This window comes from Leuciscus leuciscus (genome assembly GCF_965113295.1).
Source record: "Leuciscus leuciscus genome assembly, chromosome: 2".
Taxonomy (NCBI): Eukaryota; Metazoa; Chordata; class Actinopteri; order Cypriniformes; family Leuciscidae; genus Leuciscus; species Leuciscus leuciscus.
The window spans coordinates 62,957,283-62,972,765 of record NC_138726.1 but is presented as its reverse complement, the minus strand read 5'-3'; the positions used below and the strand labels follow the sequence as shown (position 1 = coordinate 62,972,765).

The window sequence follows — 15,483 nt, the reverse complement described above, 5'->3', positions numbered from 1 at the left end:
ATTTCAGTCACTTTAACCCACAAACACATGAGTTTTATGCAGTAAAGTACAAATTCAAGTAGCTTTCAAATGATATAATTCTTGTTTTTTTACTCTAAACTTTAAGTTGCTATGCATTACAAATTGTTTTGAAAAACAATCATAGAAAGATGTCATTAATGTAATTACACTAGTCCATTAACTAATAAATGACTAGAGGGTGAAAAAAACATTTCTGCATATGCACACATAAATCATTCCTGGCATTTTATTCATAATCACACACTAGAGGACTTATTTGGCTGGGAGGGACTTTAGCTTGTTCGGCTTTTAAATAAACCAGTATTTCCTTCAAAGCCGACAATTCAGCAGAGACTGGTGTGTAGAGATATTCATTGTTTATGCTTTATAGCAGAATTGTGTTTCAAAATATTTTGACAGGGAATAACATTCCTCAAATAGTTGCTTTACCTGATTAGTAATAGTTATTAATAAATATATAATACAACAATTAAAAACATCATATTCTTCTAGAAAGGATTGAACTGTTTTGCTGTAATCCGACTGGAGAGTGACAGTCTTCGGTCGACGCGTTTATTCCAGCGATCACCATGAATCCCGGGTGAGATGAAATTTATGTTTTCTACAGGATAAATGTACTTTTTAAAAATAAAATTTAAGTTGCTTAATCGCTAAAATGGTGTGTATCTTCACTAGAGATTCTGAAATTTGAACTTATTTTATAATAACCCAACACTCACATGATGATCCTGTCATTACAAAGACAAAACTTGATCAACTAAAGGATTTCATTGGCTGTAATGTGTTTTATGGCGCCTTCTGGTGGATGGAAAGGTCTTTGCCCAAAACAGAAAACAAAACAAAAAATGCTTTGAAATACTTTAAAACAGCGATTAAAAACAGCGAACATGTCAATGTTATGAATAATGAGGCTGTGATTAATAATGTATTTTCATATTTTTAAATAGAAAATGTAGAAAATTACAGTATTTGTGTTGAAATTAATCTAGGGGTCATATCTGGTTTATTTAAAAAACAAAGATGCTATTTTAGAAACTAAAGGCTGTTAAAATTAGTTTGGTCCTGAAGGGCATTTAAAACTCTCCCAACTAATGCTTTAAACTAACTATACAAACATTTTTGTATACATTTATATGTAACATTGTGTAACATTTATGTGTACAAACGTTTAAATTGCACACAAGGTAGTTTTCATTAAAAAAAACTTTATGACAGATTTATTAAATATTAAATAATTAAGACATCACTAATAGGTTAAGAAAATATATAATGCATTTACAATATAGTATAATATTAATATATAAATATGTATTAAAAAAATGCTCCATTTTATTCACTTCTAAGTTTTTAGCTGTTTTGTTGTAACCGTTCCACAGTTAAAACATTGATCGGACGATTACATGCTGATAAGTTTCAGTTAGTTGGGAGGAGCTACAAATACATTTAAGTGAAGTTAAACTATAATCTTGAGATTTGAGAATCAAAATCGAGATTGTAAAAAAATTTTTTTTAAAAATTTGACAAAGCCATAAATAAAATTTGATAAATCAAAACACATAAGCAGTGCAGTCTGAAACAATGAAGTAGCAACAAGGAAAAAATACTCAGAATTCCACTATAGGACCAACCGGAAATACTAAAAGCAAATAACACAAGAACCGCAAATGACGTCAAGAGTCAAAACCACACCTCGGCTGATTTCAGAATAATATACTAGCATGCTACTCTCAAATCTGCCTTATAAAGCCATGGAGAAAAACAGATATAGTAGTTTAGTATGTTATTTCAAATTTAGCCACACAGTTTCAAACCCTTCATTACACTGAATGCCGCTAGTGACTTGCAATAGAATCTTATCATGACTTGATTTGAAAAGTATTTAGAGGGGCTTCCCTGTTTAAAACAATGTATCTTGGAACATTATTAATATGGTTATTATGTTAAAAAAGAATCAATTAAATATGTACATTTTCATATCTGTATATGAAGCCAGTCGTATACTCGCACCGCGATGAGAGGGATTCGAACCGGGGTTTCCGGCGTGGGAGGCAGGCGTGCTAACAAGGACGCTGAAGATCACAGTCTCTAAGGTGCCTCTTGAGGCCAGGGGAGTGAGGTTTTACACCAGGGTTTCTCAAACTCGGTCCTGGAGGGCCACTGTCCTGCACAGTTTAGCTCCAACCCTGATCAAACTGTGCAGGACAGTGGCCCTCCAGGACCGAGTTTGAGAAACCCTGTTTTACACGCTCAGCTCTTACTGGCCTACATCCGTTACACTCACCCCCTAAACCCATCCGGATCACGGCACCAAATTCAATTCGAAACGGGGTCTCTGGAGGGTGCGCTAACAAGGACGCTAAAGACCGCAGCTGCTAGCATCAGTCACTAGCATGCCTTTTGAGGCCAGGAGAGTAAGGTTTACACGCAAAGCTCTTACTGGCCTACGTCCATTACACAAACATATAGCCTCAAATCTCAAATCACACAGCAGAGAAAAACCAACTGCTTGACTGTTTATATTACAGTCAAATGTTAAACTATACTATTGCCAATGTTCTAAAATGTTCAATTTGGACAATTAGGACATTGGTAACATCATGAAACTGTGAATTATGATATCCGCTATATAAATAAATTGACTTGCCTTAATCTCGGATGTCTGTTTTTTATTAGACATTTCTAGTCATAGATTCTTGCTGTGCAAATATGTTGAGAAACATTTACCTCCTTGTTTTACAGAAAGCCGAGACTTCCACCACGCAGACCAACTCTTATTCATGGAGGTCCTCCGAAACGATACCGTCTGCATACAGAGAGAAAAGTGCTTGATGATCATGGGAAAGTCAGAAAATGGACTTATGGGCAAAAAGACACCAGTAAACGAAATATAATTGTTCTGCTGGTGGGAGAAACCGGAGCTGGCAAGACGACTCTCATCAACACCATGGTCAACTACTTACTGGGAGTGCAATTTGAAGAAGAAATGTGGTATGAAATCACAGAAGAAGAAGCCAGAGACCAATCAGAATCACAAACCTCTGAAATCACCATGTATGAGGTCTGTCCTTTAAAGAATCCCATATCTCTCACCATCATTGATACTCCAGGATACGGAGACACTAGAGGACTGGAAAAAGATCTGGAAGTTGCTGAGAATTTATATATGCTCTTTCAGAGCAGTGATGGAGTTCGTGAAGTCGACGCTGTGTGTTTTGTGACACAAGCATCTAAGAATCGCCTCTCGGACAGACAGCATTACATCATCAGTTCAATTCTGTCTTTGTTTGGAAAAGACATTGTGAACAACATTATGTTTCTAATCACACACTCTGATGGTCTGTCACCCAAAAACGTCCTCGGCGCCATTAATAAAGCTAGAATCCCCTGCAGACGAGACCACAATAACCAACCTGTTCATTTCTTATTCAACAACCGGCAGGCTGACGCCCGTCACACTGGAGAGCGGCGAGTTCGTGCTCAAAAAGACGCCTGGGAGGACAGCATGGACGGCATGAAGGACTTCCTTCAGTCTCTGACTCTAAAGAACAGAAGAAGTTTAGAGTTGACTTCAGATGTCCTGATAGAACGCATTACATTAGAAGCATCCATGTGCAACTTACAGCTGCGAATTCACGAGAAAGAGCTGAAAAAGGCTGAAAAACTTCAGATTCAGCGGGCAGTGATGGAAAACAAGGAAAAGATTGAAGAGTGTAAAAACTTTACCATTAAAGTAAAAAAGACTGTCAAAATGAAGGTTCCCATTGAAAGCGCATCATGGAAGAGCAGGAAGGCGACGACCTGCACCGTCTGTGAGGAAAACTGCCATGAGTTTGACTGCTGGTGGGTTTCTGATCCCAGTAAATGTGAAGTCATGAAAAAAGGTTACTGTACCGTGTGCACAGGGAAGTGCCACCACAGCAAACACGTCAAAGAAAACAAGAAATACATCGTCAGCACCTCGAGCTTCATGATGGAATTTGACTCTATAAAAAAGCAATATGAAAAAGCTCAAGAACAAACAAAGACATATTTGGTTTTAATGGAACATCTTGACAAAGATCTGAAGGAGATTGAGGACCAAAAGTCAAATCTTCTGTCCGAAGCTTACCAGACCATCAAGATTCTGTCTCAGATCGCATTAAAGCCAGACTCGGCCTTCACTCTCCAGCATCTGGACTTCTTCATCCCCAGAGTGAGGGAGGCTGGGAAAGAAAACTGGGTCCGAGAGCTGGAGGAAATGAGGAGAACCGCTGTGGCTGAAGAAGCCAATAAAGATGCTCTGAGTTATCTGAGAGCTGGTCTGGCTAAACTTTTCTTTGGTGAGCATCAATGATTGGATTTAGTGCAAATGAAACAAAGAACATGTACAAGACTGCTGCTTATAATGAGAAATCAATGCTTTCTGTACACAGTTGTTTCTACGGGACTTGTAAATACCAGGAGTTGACTTTTATTACAACTAACAGTTTACAATTATGTTGTTTTTGTAATATGAAAGTCACATTAAAGATGTCTTTGAAACATTTTGTCTAGCCTTCCTCATTTTTATGTATTACTTTTTGCGTATATATTTTGTTTTACCCTTTTTCCAAACATTCAAACTTAAAGTGCCCCTATTATGCTATTTTAAATGTCCCATTCTTTATCTTTACTCAAAGTAGACAGACCGACAGACAATCTGCATTAATAGACACAGTTTTAGGTAATAGTGGCCCACAGTTGATTAGCAGAACTATTTCAGTAAGACAGTAATAACGTGAGTTAGCTGGTTAGCTGGAGACATACACAATATAAAACACAAAACTACATACTTTGAACACCCAGTAGAAAATATATACATCAATAATTATTCATACTTACAGATTGTGATTCTGAGGTGCAAGTTTGTCCAACTAAACTGAGTACTGACCCATCTTTCAAGAGCAAGCGTTTTGCAAATTCCGTGTTGAACTCCGATATTTGAGAAGCAATTGTCAAATTGGTTGCAGACGGACAACATAGAACATAGGTGGGAATTATGCAAATGTCTTATCTAGTGACGTAGAACCATAATGCAGTGGGATTCGAATACAGACGACATGATGTAAATAAGAGATTTATTATGCGCTGTAGTCAGCTTCATTGATTATAACAGGAGTCTTCAAAAGAATGCAGAACGATGTGACCTCGCGATGAGATGAAGTGAGTGAAGAGATGAAGAACTCACAATCACAACTTAGATAAAAGTTTTGTTCATCATGCTGCTAAGATGACTAATGGCAGTGTAAACACTGCAAAGTTGTGTGGGCCAAAATCACATTAGCTAAATTACATTATTGTTCAAAGTAAATTCAAAATAGATATGTAAGTTAAGCATATCAGTCTTGATTGAAAATGTTAGATGATAAAAACACATTTGTTCTATTTGTTGTCTATCTTTTACAAGCTACATGCTAATGTTTTAACTATAGGCTAACTTACGACACAGCAAGTGTACATTGCCATTTCCAGGGAAGATAAACACCAGTCAGTGAAAAGTCTCTCAGTGTATAGACCAACAGTACTCCAGTATTATTTTATAAAAACATGCTGGAAAATAAGAGAAGATTGTCTCAAAAAAACTTAACAAAATATGAGGGGTCAGAGTCTGCATATTAGTCATGCCAGTCAAACATTCTACATTATAACTAACCAGTTATTGAAGAAAAATTCCACCACACCTGAAACACAAAGAAACCTGAATGCACAAGGAAACAACTGTACCATTAGATATTTTTAGTACATCCCAACAATGTGAAAGATGCTGGCAGGAAACATAATCAGGATGACACACAGTGTTTGTATGTGAGCAAACAAAAATAAATAATATGCTTAGAGTTGTTTTCGTTACATTTATTTCTAGTTGCAATCACTCAATTCCCAGTAATCTTAAATGTTGAATTGTCAATACACCTGAAATATTCAAAAGAACATTGCATAAGCTGACTTCCTAAAACTCACCACTATGGTGATCAGTGTTGTCTTTGGTTGGGCACTTGGAACTTCATTTCTATTATTGTAATTCTTTTTCTATTGATGCAGCGATGTAACAAGAAATCCTTGTTATTTGGTTTCAAAGAAAGGGAAGTAATAAACAGGTTGCCTAAAAAGGTGACCTAACTTCTAACTAAATCATTAACTAGCCTATTTTTCATGTCGAATAATGATCTTTTACAATTTTGTTGTTAACACTTCTTTCATAAACACCTTGTGAAACTTTTAATTGGGTTGATATAATACCTCGGTATTTGTGACAATACCTTGCAATTGACCATGCTTGAGTCACACACAGACTTCAAAATATAGCATGCAAAACACAACAATGGTAACAACAATGGTAGCTATAGTAAGTCAAGAGTAAATATTAAGTAAATGGCCAAGTACTCTCTACAGCTCTTATTTAGTTACTAGAACTCTTGTGTAAGTGAACTATACAGTACTAAGCATTTGTCAGTACAACATACTATTCATATTTCACGTTAATGAGTTGGTTTTTTTTTTTTTTTTTTTGGCAGTCAGTTTTCATGTTTTTTTTTTAAGTAAGTCTAGATAATTAGATTTTACAGTGTGGGGATGATTAGGAGGCCAAGATGATTGACAGAGGCCAATGGGCAAATTTGGCCAGGATGTTGGGGTTAAACCCCTACTCTTTTACTAAGGACATCCTGAGATTTTAAATCACCACAGACGGCCAGGACCTCGGTTTAACATCTCATCTAAAAGATGATGCTTTTTGACAGCATGGTGTCCCCATCACTTTACTGGGTCGTTAATACCCACACAGACCACAGGGTGAGCGCCCCCTGCTGGCCTCACTAACACCTCTTCCAGTAGAACCCTGGATTCAACCTGCAGTCTGAAAAAATGAAGAAGCAACAAGGAAAACATACTTAGAATTCCATTACCACGACTAATTTACAGTTAATAACGCTAGCGGCGCAAATGACGTTAAGACCACACTGCGGAAGATGAAACCACGAAAACAGGCTGATTTCACAATAATAGCTGTCATAAAAAGCCATGGAGAAATTAGCAATGGTATGTTATTTCAAATTTAGACACACAGTTTCAAACCCTTCACTACATGTACAATAGGTTTCACATGTAAAAAGAAAAGTATAATTGTTGAATTAGTCCACAATTCAGTTTCCTACATTTTAAACTAACTCTGCATGCTTTCACAGGTTTCCCAAAATGTGTCAGATAAATAAAACCACCCAGCTCATGTTCCTTTTAATCAAGTGACAAACTGGTATTACTGGAAAGACGAGCAGGAGAGACGTCCCATTCTAAAAAAAAAACAAAAAAACAACTGCCTTGAGACTGATTCATGACTAATGAAGAGGTTTGCTGTGAAAACTCCACAACAACATGATCTCGAATTGTGTAAGTATCATAAATATATTCTCTCTCAGAAAAACACATTTTTAAAACTATTTATACATTTTTAAAACAATCTATTGTTGTCGTTACCTTAATTATTTTGTGTGTGTAATTTACATATGTGTGTGTGTATGGGGGTGGGCGATATGACCAAAATCTTATAAGTCATTTTATTTCATGATAACGGTATCACAATCTCTCACTGCTCTTGACTGAATCACTTTTATTTCTTTAATAATAATAAATGTATATTTAATGTACACAGTAAAGACTATGTGTTGTTTTTTTTAATACATTTGATTATACATTTTATGTTGTATTTCTAGTGCTTGAAGTTTTTCGGTTAGGTCGTTTGCTCTTTCTTTATCAATGTTTACTTGTCTTCAGTAAGCTTGAGAGTTTTTTTTAGGCTAGTATTGTTTTTTTTAAATTATATTGAAAATAGTGATAAGAATTATGACATTTCAAAGGTATGAAAAAATTGTATATCATAAAAACCTTATTCAAAGCTAAAATAACTATATTTCCTCCCTTTATTGTTGTTTGATTAGCATTAATAACGACAGCAGGTTTATTAGGCTTTAAAACACATGCAAACGATAATATTTTGTGACGGCGCAGCACAGTAACGTCACACGAGCGTAACCGCGACTGAGACGATAGTTCAAAATCACTACTGGTTGACACATTTTTACTGGTTTTACACATTTTACATGTCTACCGGTATGAGCATAGGTTCAATTTGTGAAAACAAATGCAACTAATTCAAAATACCACTATACAGGCTATTCAATTAAATATTCTTTACATTTAAAAGAGATTCAACTCAACAGACAAAATCAGCACATTGTAAATGTTTAAATTATGTGACTGATTTACTTCCTTGATCCGTTTTTTAACACGGGTTGAATTTTGCTGGTAACTGAATCTTTCAGGCAATTCATGGACTATTACACGAAAACAGACGAAGAAAAGAAGGTAATTCATGATCAAAAACCTTAGAATTAGGCACAAAATAAGAAATTGAGAAATGTTTGTGTTTGTGTTTTTGTCCACACAATGAAAGTCACTGAGGTCCAGTGTTGTTTGTTTTCCAATTTTCTTTGAAATATCTTATTTTGTGTTCCACAGAGCCATAAAGGTTTGGAACGACATGAGGGAGAGTAAATGAAGAAAGAATTTTCCTTGTTGGTGGACTGTCCCTTTAACCCCGGCAACAATGGCATTTCCCAGAAATCGCTGTCAGCGCAGCTTCAGCTTGAATCAAGGTCCCAATATGCCGTAAGAGAATGTTCAAAATTTTATAATAAGGGTTTTTAAACTAAACTAAACTAAACTAAAATGTGATTTTTGTATTATGGCTGGTCTGGATGGAGGTAATTGTTGACCTTTTATAAGCTAAAATTATGGGGAACTTCCCAGAAACATTAAAACATTGTTACTATTAGATTATTATCCGTTGGCGTTCTTCTTCTTCAGTTTCTTCTTCTTCTTCCGCTTTGGAAGTTCTATGGCAGAACATAGTATGGTAAAAAGTTTTTTGGCTCACTGATAGAGGACAGTCTGAACTGTCACCATAGCAAATTTGGAGTCCCTAACTCAATCCCTCTAGCGCCACTAACTGTCCAAATTTGCACTTATGTTTATGCTAATAACTTGTGAACCGTAAGGGCTAGAGACAAAATAATTTTTTCCACTGATTCCTTGGCTCAAGACAATTCGACCATTTGATTGCACCCTATGACGTAATTTTCCATTATGAAAATGTTTCCGCCATTTTGAATTTTCCAAAAAAACAAATTTTTCAAACTCCTCCTAGGCCCTACATTTTCAAGTCCGCGTGAACCGGAAGTTGCAAATGACTTTTCTCCAGTGTTGTGACGTATTTCCAAGTGAAACGGAATATTGAACAGAGGGCAGAGTTTTACTTTAGTGCTCCTCCTCTCCATCTCTGCTCATAGCAGACTAACGGTTTGAGGGGAGTGGTTAAGCGTTTTTCAACCCAAGCCGTCAAGCCTACGTCATCAGAGAGGGACCGCCAGACTGGAAGTAACTTTTCAGACTTTGATTAAAGATTACCACGGCAAACAATTTTTTTCTGTGTATTAACTTGCACGGATTAATTTGTTCACCACAAGACTAGTAATATGTGCTAACAAAGTAAATAGGGTCAATTTTGATTTCATGTCGACTTTCACAAAAATTTGACCAGATTATTTTGCTCTGCTGACAAAAGTTATGGAATTTAAGACGATTTGTTAAACTGTTTCGTAAAAACACGCAAACAAATTTTATGTAGCTCTTACAAAAATAGACATAAGGCTGTATCTCCTCAACGCTTTATTGTATTCACACCAAAGTTAGTACGTCATCACAAGCATGACCTGAGGCTACATACTGCATGCTACATGTTTCGCCACAGCGCCACCTACTGGTCCGGCGATACAAAAAATGGCTATTTTTGCTTATAACTTCTGAACGGTTTGTCCATAAAAGTGGTCTTGTTTGATTTGGGGTGGAATGCCGAATCTAATGATATACAATTTTCCCATATTGGCCATCAGCCATTATGAATTTTGCAGTAAAATGCTGTATTTTATGAATGCATTAGCGTATCGTTATGAAACATGGTATGGGTCATCGGCAGGATGCCCTTAAGGAGCCTGAGAAGTTTCAAGCCAGCGCCACCTAGTAGTATTAAATTCAAATATTCACATGCTTATTACTTTGGTCTTATTATTACTTTACTTAAGTCATCTCCTTAAATTCCCGAATCCTTGCATGTCCAATGATACCAAACATGCTTGGTTCCCTTTCAGTCGGTCACGTTCGACGTAGCTGACTAATTGGGATCACGCTGGTGAGCCTGTCATCTTCGAGTATTGTAAAAACGAGCCAATGGACATCGCATCACACGCCCCGCAGCGCGGGTATAAATATGGAAGTGGATGCACTCACCATTTGTCTTTCGCTTCGGAGCCGATCGGTCTTGATGTCTCTGAAGAGTACTGTTGTTTACAACGAGCGAGTGTGTCAGTGTTCTTCTAGGAAGACTCTCTCAGTGCTGGTGGTTCTACAGTGCGAGTGCAGCGGTGATCGCGAGCTTTGAGCTCTCAAATTTCTGTGTTGTTGATGGCTGGTTAGAGGGCGGAAAAGTGAGCGATTCACTGTTTCAGTTCACTGTTCAGTGTTGCCGCGGTCATTCCCCTGTGTGCTCCGGCACTGGTGGTGGGTCCCATTTCCTGAAAAAGCAACACGGGTGCGTTTGCTTCTTTTTCAAGATGTCATTCCACCCGTGCGTTTCTGGATGCGATCGTTCCCTGTCCCCCCAAATGGACGGTCACAATAGTTATATCACGTGTTTGTGGAAATATATATATATATATATATATATATATACATATATATACAGTATATATATATATATATATATATATATAGTCCTCATTACCACACCCGCTACGGCACCGTGTGGGATGGGTGATCAGAGGATCATAGTGAGGCTTCCCCGCCCGGTAACCACCAAACCCTGTGGGCCCCTCACTCCTCTATCACATCGCAGCCGGTGGAGCCCCTCGTTGAGCACGCTGGTCCCTCTGTAATGGACAGACCAACTGTTTTATTCGGGGCCCCTCCAGGGGACAGATGTCGGCTGCAGCATCGGAGGGTGAGCTGACCTCTGGAAATGATGACTCAGCTGTGTTATCTCCCTCTGGGAGTGTAACGTTGCCCGAGTCAGATCCAGAAACGTCAGCTATGCTGAAACGGGCCGCCAAGGCTGTTGGGCTCAAGTGGAATCCTCCACCGTGTCCCAAACAGTCTCGGTTGGTTGATTGGTATCTCGGGATGGGCCGCGTTGGTTCTCAGCTCGCCGCCCCAGTGCCTTTCTTTCCCGAAGAGCATGGAGAGCTTACCAGGTCGTGGACGTCACCTTTCTCTGCCAGAAACTGCCTGAATAGCTCCTCCCCCCTCACTACCCTTGACGGAGGAGCGGTGAAGGATTGCGAGGCTATCCCTCCAATGGAGCGGTCTGTCACAACACAGGTGCACCTTCCCTTGGCAGAGCCTGCTCTGCCGTCACTGTCCGGTTGCGTCTCCCCCCTGTTATCGGCTGGAGTCACCTCAGTGACATGCAATATGTTGTACTGCCTGCTAAGTTTGCTCAGTCCATATGTGTATTCTCCACATGTTATCTCCTTCGGGCAGGATGTGGCTTCCGCAGCGTATGCCTTCCAACGAAAGGCACGCTTCCCAGTGGTCCTGTCCTATTCCGCCTCAATATGCGGGAAGATCAGGAGGCTTTTGTCTAGGCACTGGAAGGTGGCAGCACTAGTGGCGTCTTAATAGGGATCCCAATCAGTCGACACGTCGACTACGTCGAACGTGACCGACTGAAAGGGAACGTCTCAGTTATATATGTTACCCTCGTTCCCTGAAGGAGGGAATGGAGACGTAGTCCCCCAGCCACTATTGCTGTACCACCGCTGACTGGGGTCCGATCGGCTCCTCAGCGAAAAACAACTGGTGCGTGTGATTCACGCACGCCAATGTCCATTGGCTCGTTTTTACAATACTCGAAGATGACAGGCTCCCTAGCGTGATCCCAATAAGTCGACACGTCGACTACGTCTCCGTTCCCTCCTTCAGGGAACGAGGGTTACATACGTAACCGAGACGTTTTGCCTTATGGTTTGTGCAACGTTGTGATTAAGCGCTTAAATAACTTACAGAAATATCTTCAAAATCGGAAACATAGGTTGTTGACCATATTCTTATGCCCAAATGTCAAAATTGTTATGGTAAGTGGCAAAAAAATGCAAACAAAGTTGTCTATGGGTAATTTTTTATGTTCTGATAGATATAAATGTCTATAACTCCAAACCAAAATGAGAAATTTTCATCAAATTTCACACGCTTATGTATGGGGCCATTCTGAGGACAAACACAAAAAAAGCGGTGGAACTGCTAACACTCAGTGGCAATTTTCACCAAAATGTAATCATATTATCTTCAGACCGTGCCGGCAAAAAAGTTATGAATTTCATGTGTAGATAGATGAAACAGTTTTCGTACAGCACTGCAACAAATGACCAAAATGACTCTGAGACTGTATCTCTGCAAGGCTTTGGCACATTGACACCAAACTTTGCAGGTATCATTGTAACCTTACACTGACCACACCGCTTCAGTTTCGTAACAAAGCCACCCATTGGTCGAAATTGATAAACCATTAAATTACATTACTAGTGATTGTATTTGATTTGTCAGGCATTTTGCCTAAAATCATCTTAATATACTTTTAATTGCTCATTGTTGCAGTTGGTCTGATGCTTCCAGGCATGATGGCCTGATTTATTGTGCCTTATTTGAGCTTGGCCCCTTAATTGCTGCTTACAGCTATATTTTATAATTATGTTCATGCTAAAAAAGTATGAATTAAATATTTACATTCGACATAATCACAAAATAGTTGATGGGTATTTAATCTTAAATTCTTCCTATAAAAATATTCTGATGAATATTGTCCTCCATCTTCATTTTACAGAAAGCCGTGTCTTCCACCACGCAGACTAGTTCTGATTCATCGAGGTCCTCCAAAACGATTCCTTCTACATACAGAGAGGAAAGTAATTGATGATAATGGAAAAGTCAGAAAATGGACTTATGGGAAAAAAGACTCCACAAAACAAAACAAAATTGTTCTGCTGGTGGGAGAGACTGGCGTTGGGAAGACCACCATCATCAACACCATGGTCAACTACTTAATGGGAGTGAAGTTTGAGGATGGAATATGGTATGAAATCACAGAAGAAGAAGAAGAAGCCAGAGACCAATCAGAATCACAAACCTCTGAAATCACCATGTATGAGGTCTTTCCTATAAAGGGTCCCATATCTCTCACCATCATTGATACTCCAGGATACGGAGACACTAGAGGACTGGAAAAAGATCTGGAAGTTGCTGAGAATTTATCCATGTTGTTTCAGAGCAGTGATGGAGTTCGTCAAATTGACGCTGTGTGTTTTGTGACTCAAGCATCTAAGAATCGTCTCTCGGACAGACAGCATTACATCATCAGTTCAATTCTGTCTTTGTTTGGAAAAGACATTGTGAACAATATTGTGTTTCTAATCACACACTCTGATGGTCTGCCAGCCAAAAACGTACTTGGTGCCATTAATAAAGCTAGAATCCCATGCAGACGAGACCGCAATAACCAACCTGTTCATTTCTTATTCAACAACCGGCAGGCTGAAGCCCGTCACACTGGAGATCGTCGAGTTCGTGCTCAAAGAGACGCCTGGGAGGACAGCATGGATGGCATGAAGGACTTCCTTCAGTCACTGGATGAAAAGCACAGAAGAAGTTTGGAGTTGACTTCAAATGTCCTGATAGAACGCATTCGATTAGAAGCGTCCATGTGCAACTTACAGCTGCGAATTCAAGAGAAAGAGTCAAAGAAGTCTGAAAAACTTCAGATCCAGCAGGCAATGAGAGAAAACAAGGAAAAGATTGAGGAGTGTAAAAACTTTACCATTAGAGTAAAAAAGACTGTCAAAGAGAAGGTTCCCATTGAAAGCGCATCATGGAAGAGCAGGAAAGCGACGACCTGCACCGTCTGTGAGGAAAACTGCCATGAGTTTGACTGCTGGTGGGTTTCGAATCCCAGTAAATGTGAAGTCATGAAAAACGGCTACTGTACCGTGTGCACAAGGAAGTGCCACCACAGCAAACATGTCAAAGAAAACAAGAAATACATCATCAGCACCTCAAGCATGCAGTTGGAATTTGACTCCATAAAAAAGGATTATGAAAAAGCTCAAAGACAGTCCAAGAGGTTTTCAGTTGTGATGGATGATCTTGATCAAGATCTGAAGGAGATTGAGGACCAAAAGTCAATTCTTCTGTCCGATGCTTACAAGAACATCAAGCATCTGTCTCAGATCGCATTAAAGCCAGACTCTGCCTTCACTCTTCAGCATCTGGACTTCTTCATCCCCAGAGTGAGGGAGGCTGGGAAAAAAGACTGGGTCCGAGAGCTGGAGGAAATGAGGAGAACAGCTGAAGCTGAAGAAGCCAATAAAGATGCTCTGAGTTATCTGAGAGCTGGTCTGGCTAAACTTTTCTTTAGAGAAGACAAGAGATGAATCAATGAAAATGAAGAATTTTGAAATACTGTAGCCTATATGTGTAACAAAGTTAGGAATTTAATCAGTTTTATTGTGAATTCTTCTGAATTCAGCAGCAGTTGTTAATTCTATGTTGTAGTGCTGCCCTCGTGTGGTTTGTGTGGGGACTGCAGAAATGTTAGAAGGAACACAGCAGTTGCATTGAGGCTTAGTTATGCCTGCAGTGAAACACAGCCACTAAGAGGATGTTTTATTTCAGTTAACAGTAAATATAATTACATTAACCAGCATTTGTGTTTGTGCATTCATTGGGGGTTTAAAAGTTCGGCCAGAACCCGCCATACAGTTCATCAGATCTCTGGAATGTTCATGTGAACATAGAGCAAACCACAATGCAGAGTGAAGGACATATATATATAGGCAGGGCAATACCCACCATTGAGGTCCCCGAGGTCCCGATATCTGTATTTTTCTGAGGTTTTGTATAATAAAAGTTGCGAAATAATTGTCTAATATTAATTCTACTTTGGCGCTGCAATATATTGCAAAATGGCAAGATAACCGACCTTCTCATCTGAACTGTGAGCCTGCCTGAGCAGTCTAACACCCTTCGTCAATGTCCAAATGTTTGCGATGACCAATCAATCAAAGTAGGTGGGCTTTATGTTTGCAGGAGCTGAGCGCAAATTACAACACGTTGGCAAGATGCTCCAGTTAATGGTTATGCAAGATGTAAGTAGCTAAACTCAACATTTAATATTTGACATCTGTTTTACGATATAAGTGTTAAACGAACTACATAAATACTACAAACTAATAAACTTTTGTCAAATTTTCGCCATTTAGAATTATAATTTACGTCATTCATGTTCGGAGTTCGGTGAGGCCATGGAGAAGGACTATCGGTCGGCCTCGAAGAGATTCTGGCAAA

General features: G+C 38.9%; 2 protein-coding genes across 3 annotated transcripts; both read left to right on the top strand.

Moving 5' to 3' along the window:
- The first annotated feature begins 337 nt into the window (after positions 1 to 337).
- Positions 338 to 4,542, top strand: LOC309489453 (uncharacterized protein). Its single transcript, XM_082158237.1, has 2 exons — positions 338 to 601; positions 2,761 to 4,542. Exons 1-2 carry the CDS (start codon positions 591 to 593, stop codon positions 4,352 to 4,354), a joined length of 1,605 nt encoding a protein of 534 aa, XP_082014363.1. The 5' UTR covers positions 338 to 590; the 3' UTR covers positions 4,355 to 4,542.
- Positions 4,543 to 7,325: 2,783 nt separating this feature from the next.
- LOC309492601 (uncharacterized protein) lies at positions 7,326 to 14,842 on the top strand. Of its 2 annotated transcripts, XM_082161602.1 has the most exons (4): positions 7,330 to 7,425; positions 8,358 to 8,400; positions 8,554 to 8,703; positions 12,968 to 14,842. In XM_082161602.1, the coding sequence occupies exons 3-4, from the start codon at positions 8,642 to 8,644 to the stop codon at positions 14,568 to 14,570; spliced, it is 1,665 nt and encodes a 554-aa protein (XP_082017728.1). In that variant the 5' UTR covers positions 7,330 to 7,425; positions 8,358 to 8,400; positions 8,554 to 8,641; the 3' UTR covers positions 14,571 to 14,842. The 2 variants fall into 2 exon arrangements, with proteins under 2 accessions (XP_082017729.1, XP_082017728.1); XM_082161603.1 differs by lacking the exon at positions 8,358 to 8,400 and having other exon boundaries at positions 7,326 to 7,425.
- Positions 14,843 to 15,483: the final 641 nt, after the last annotated feature.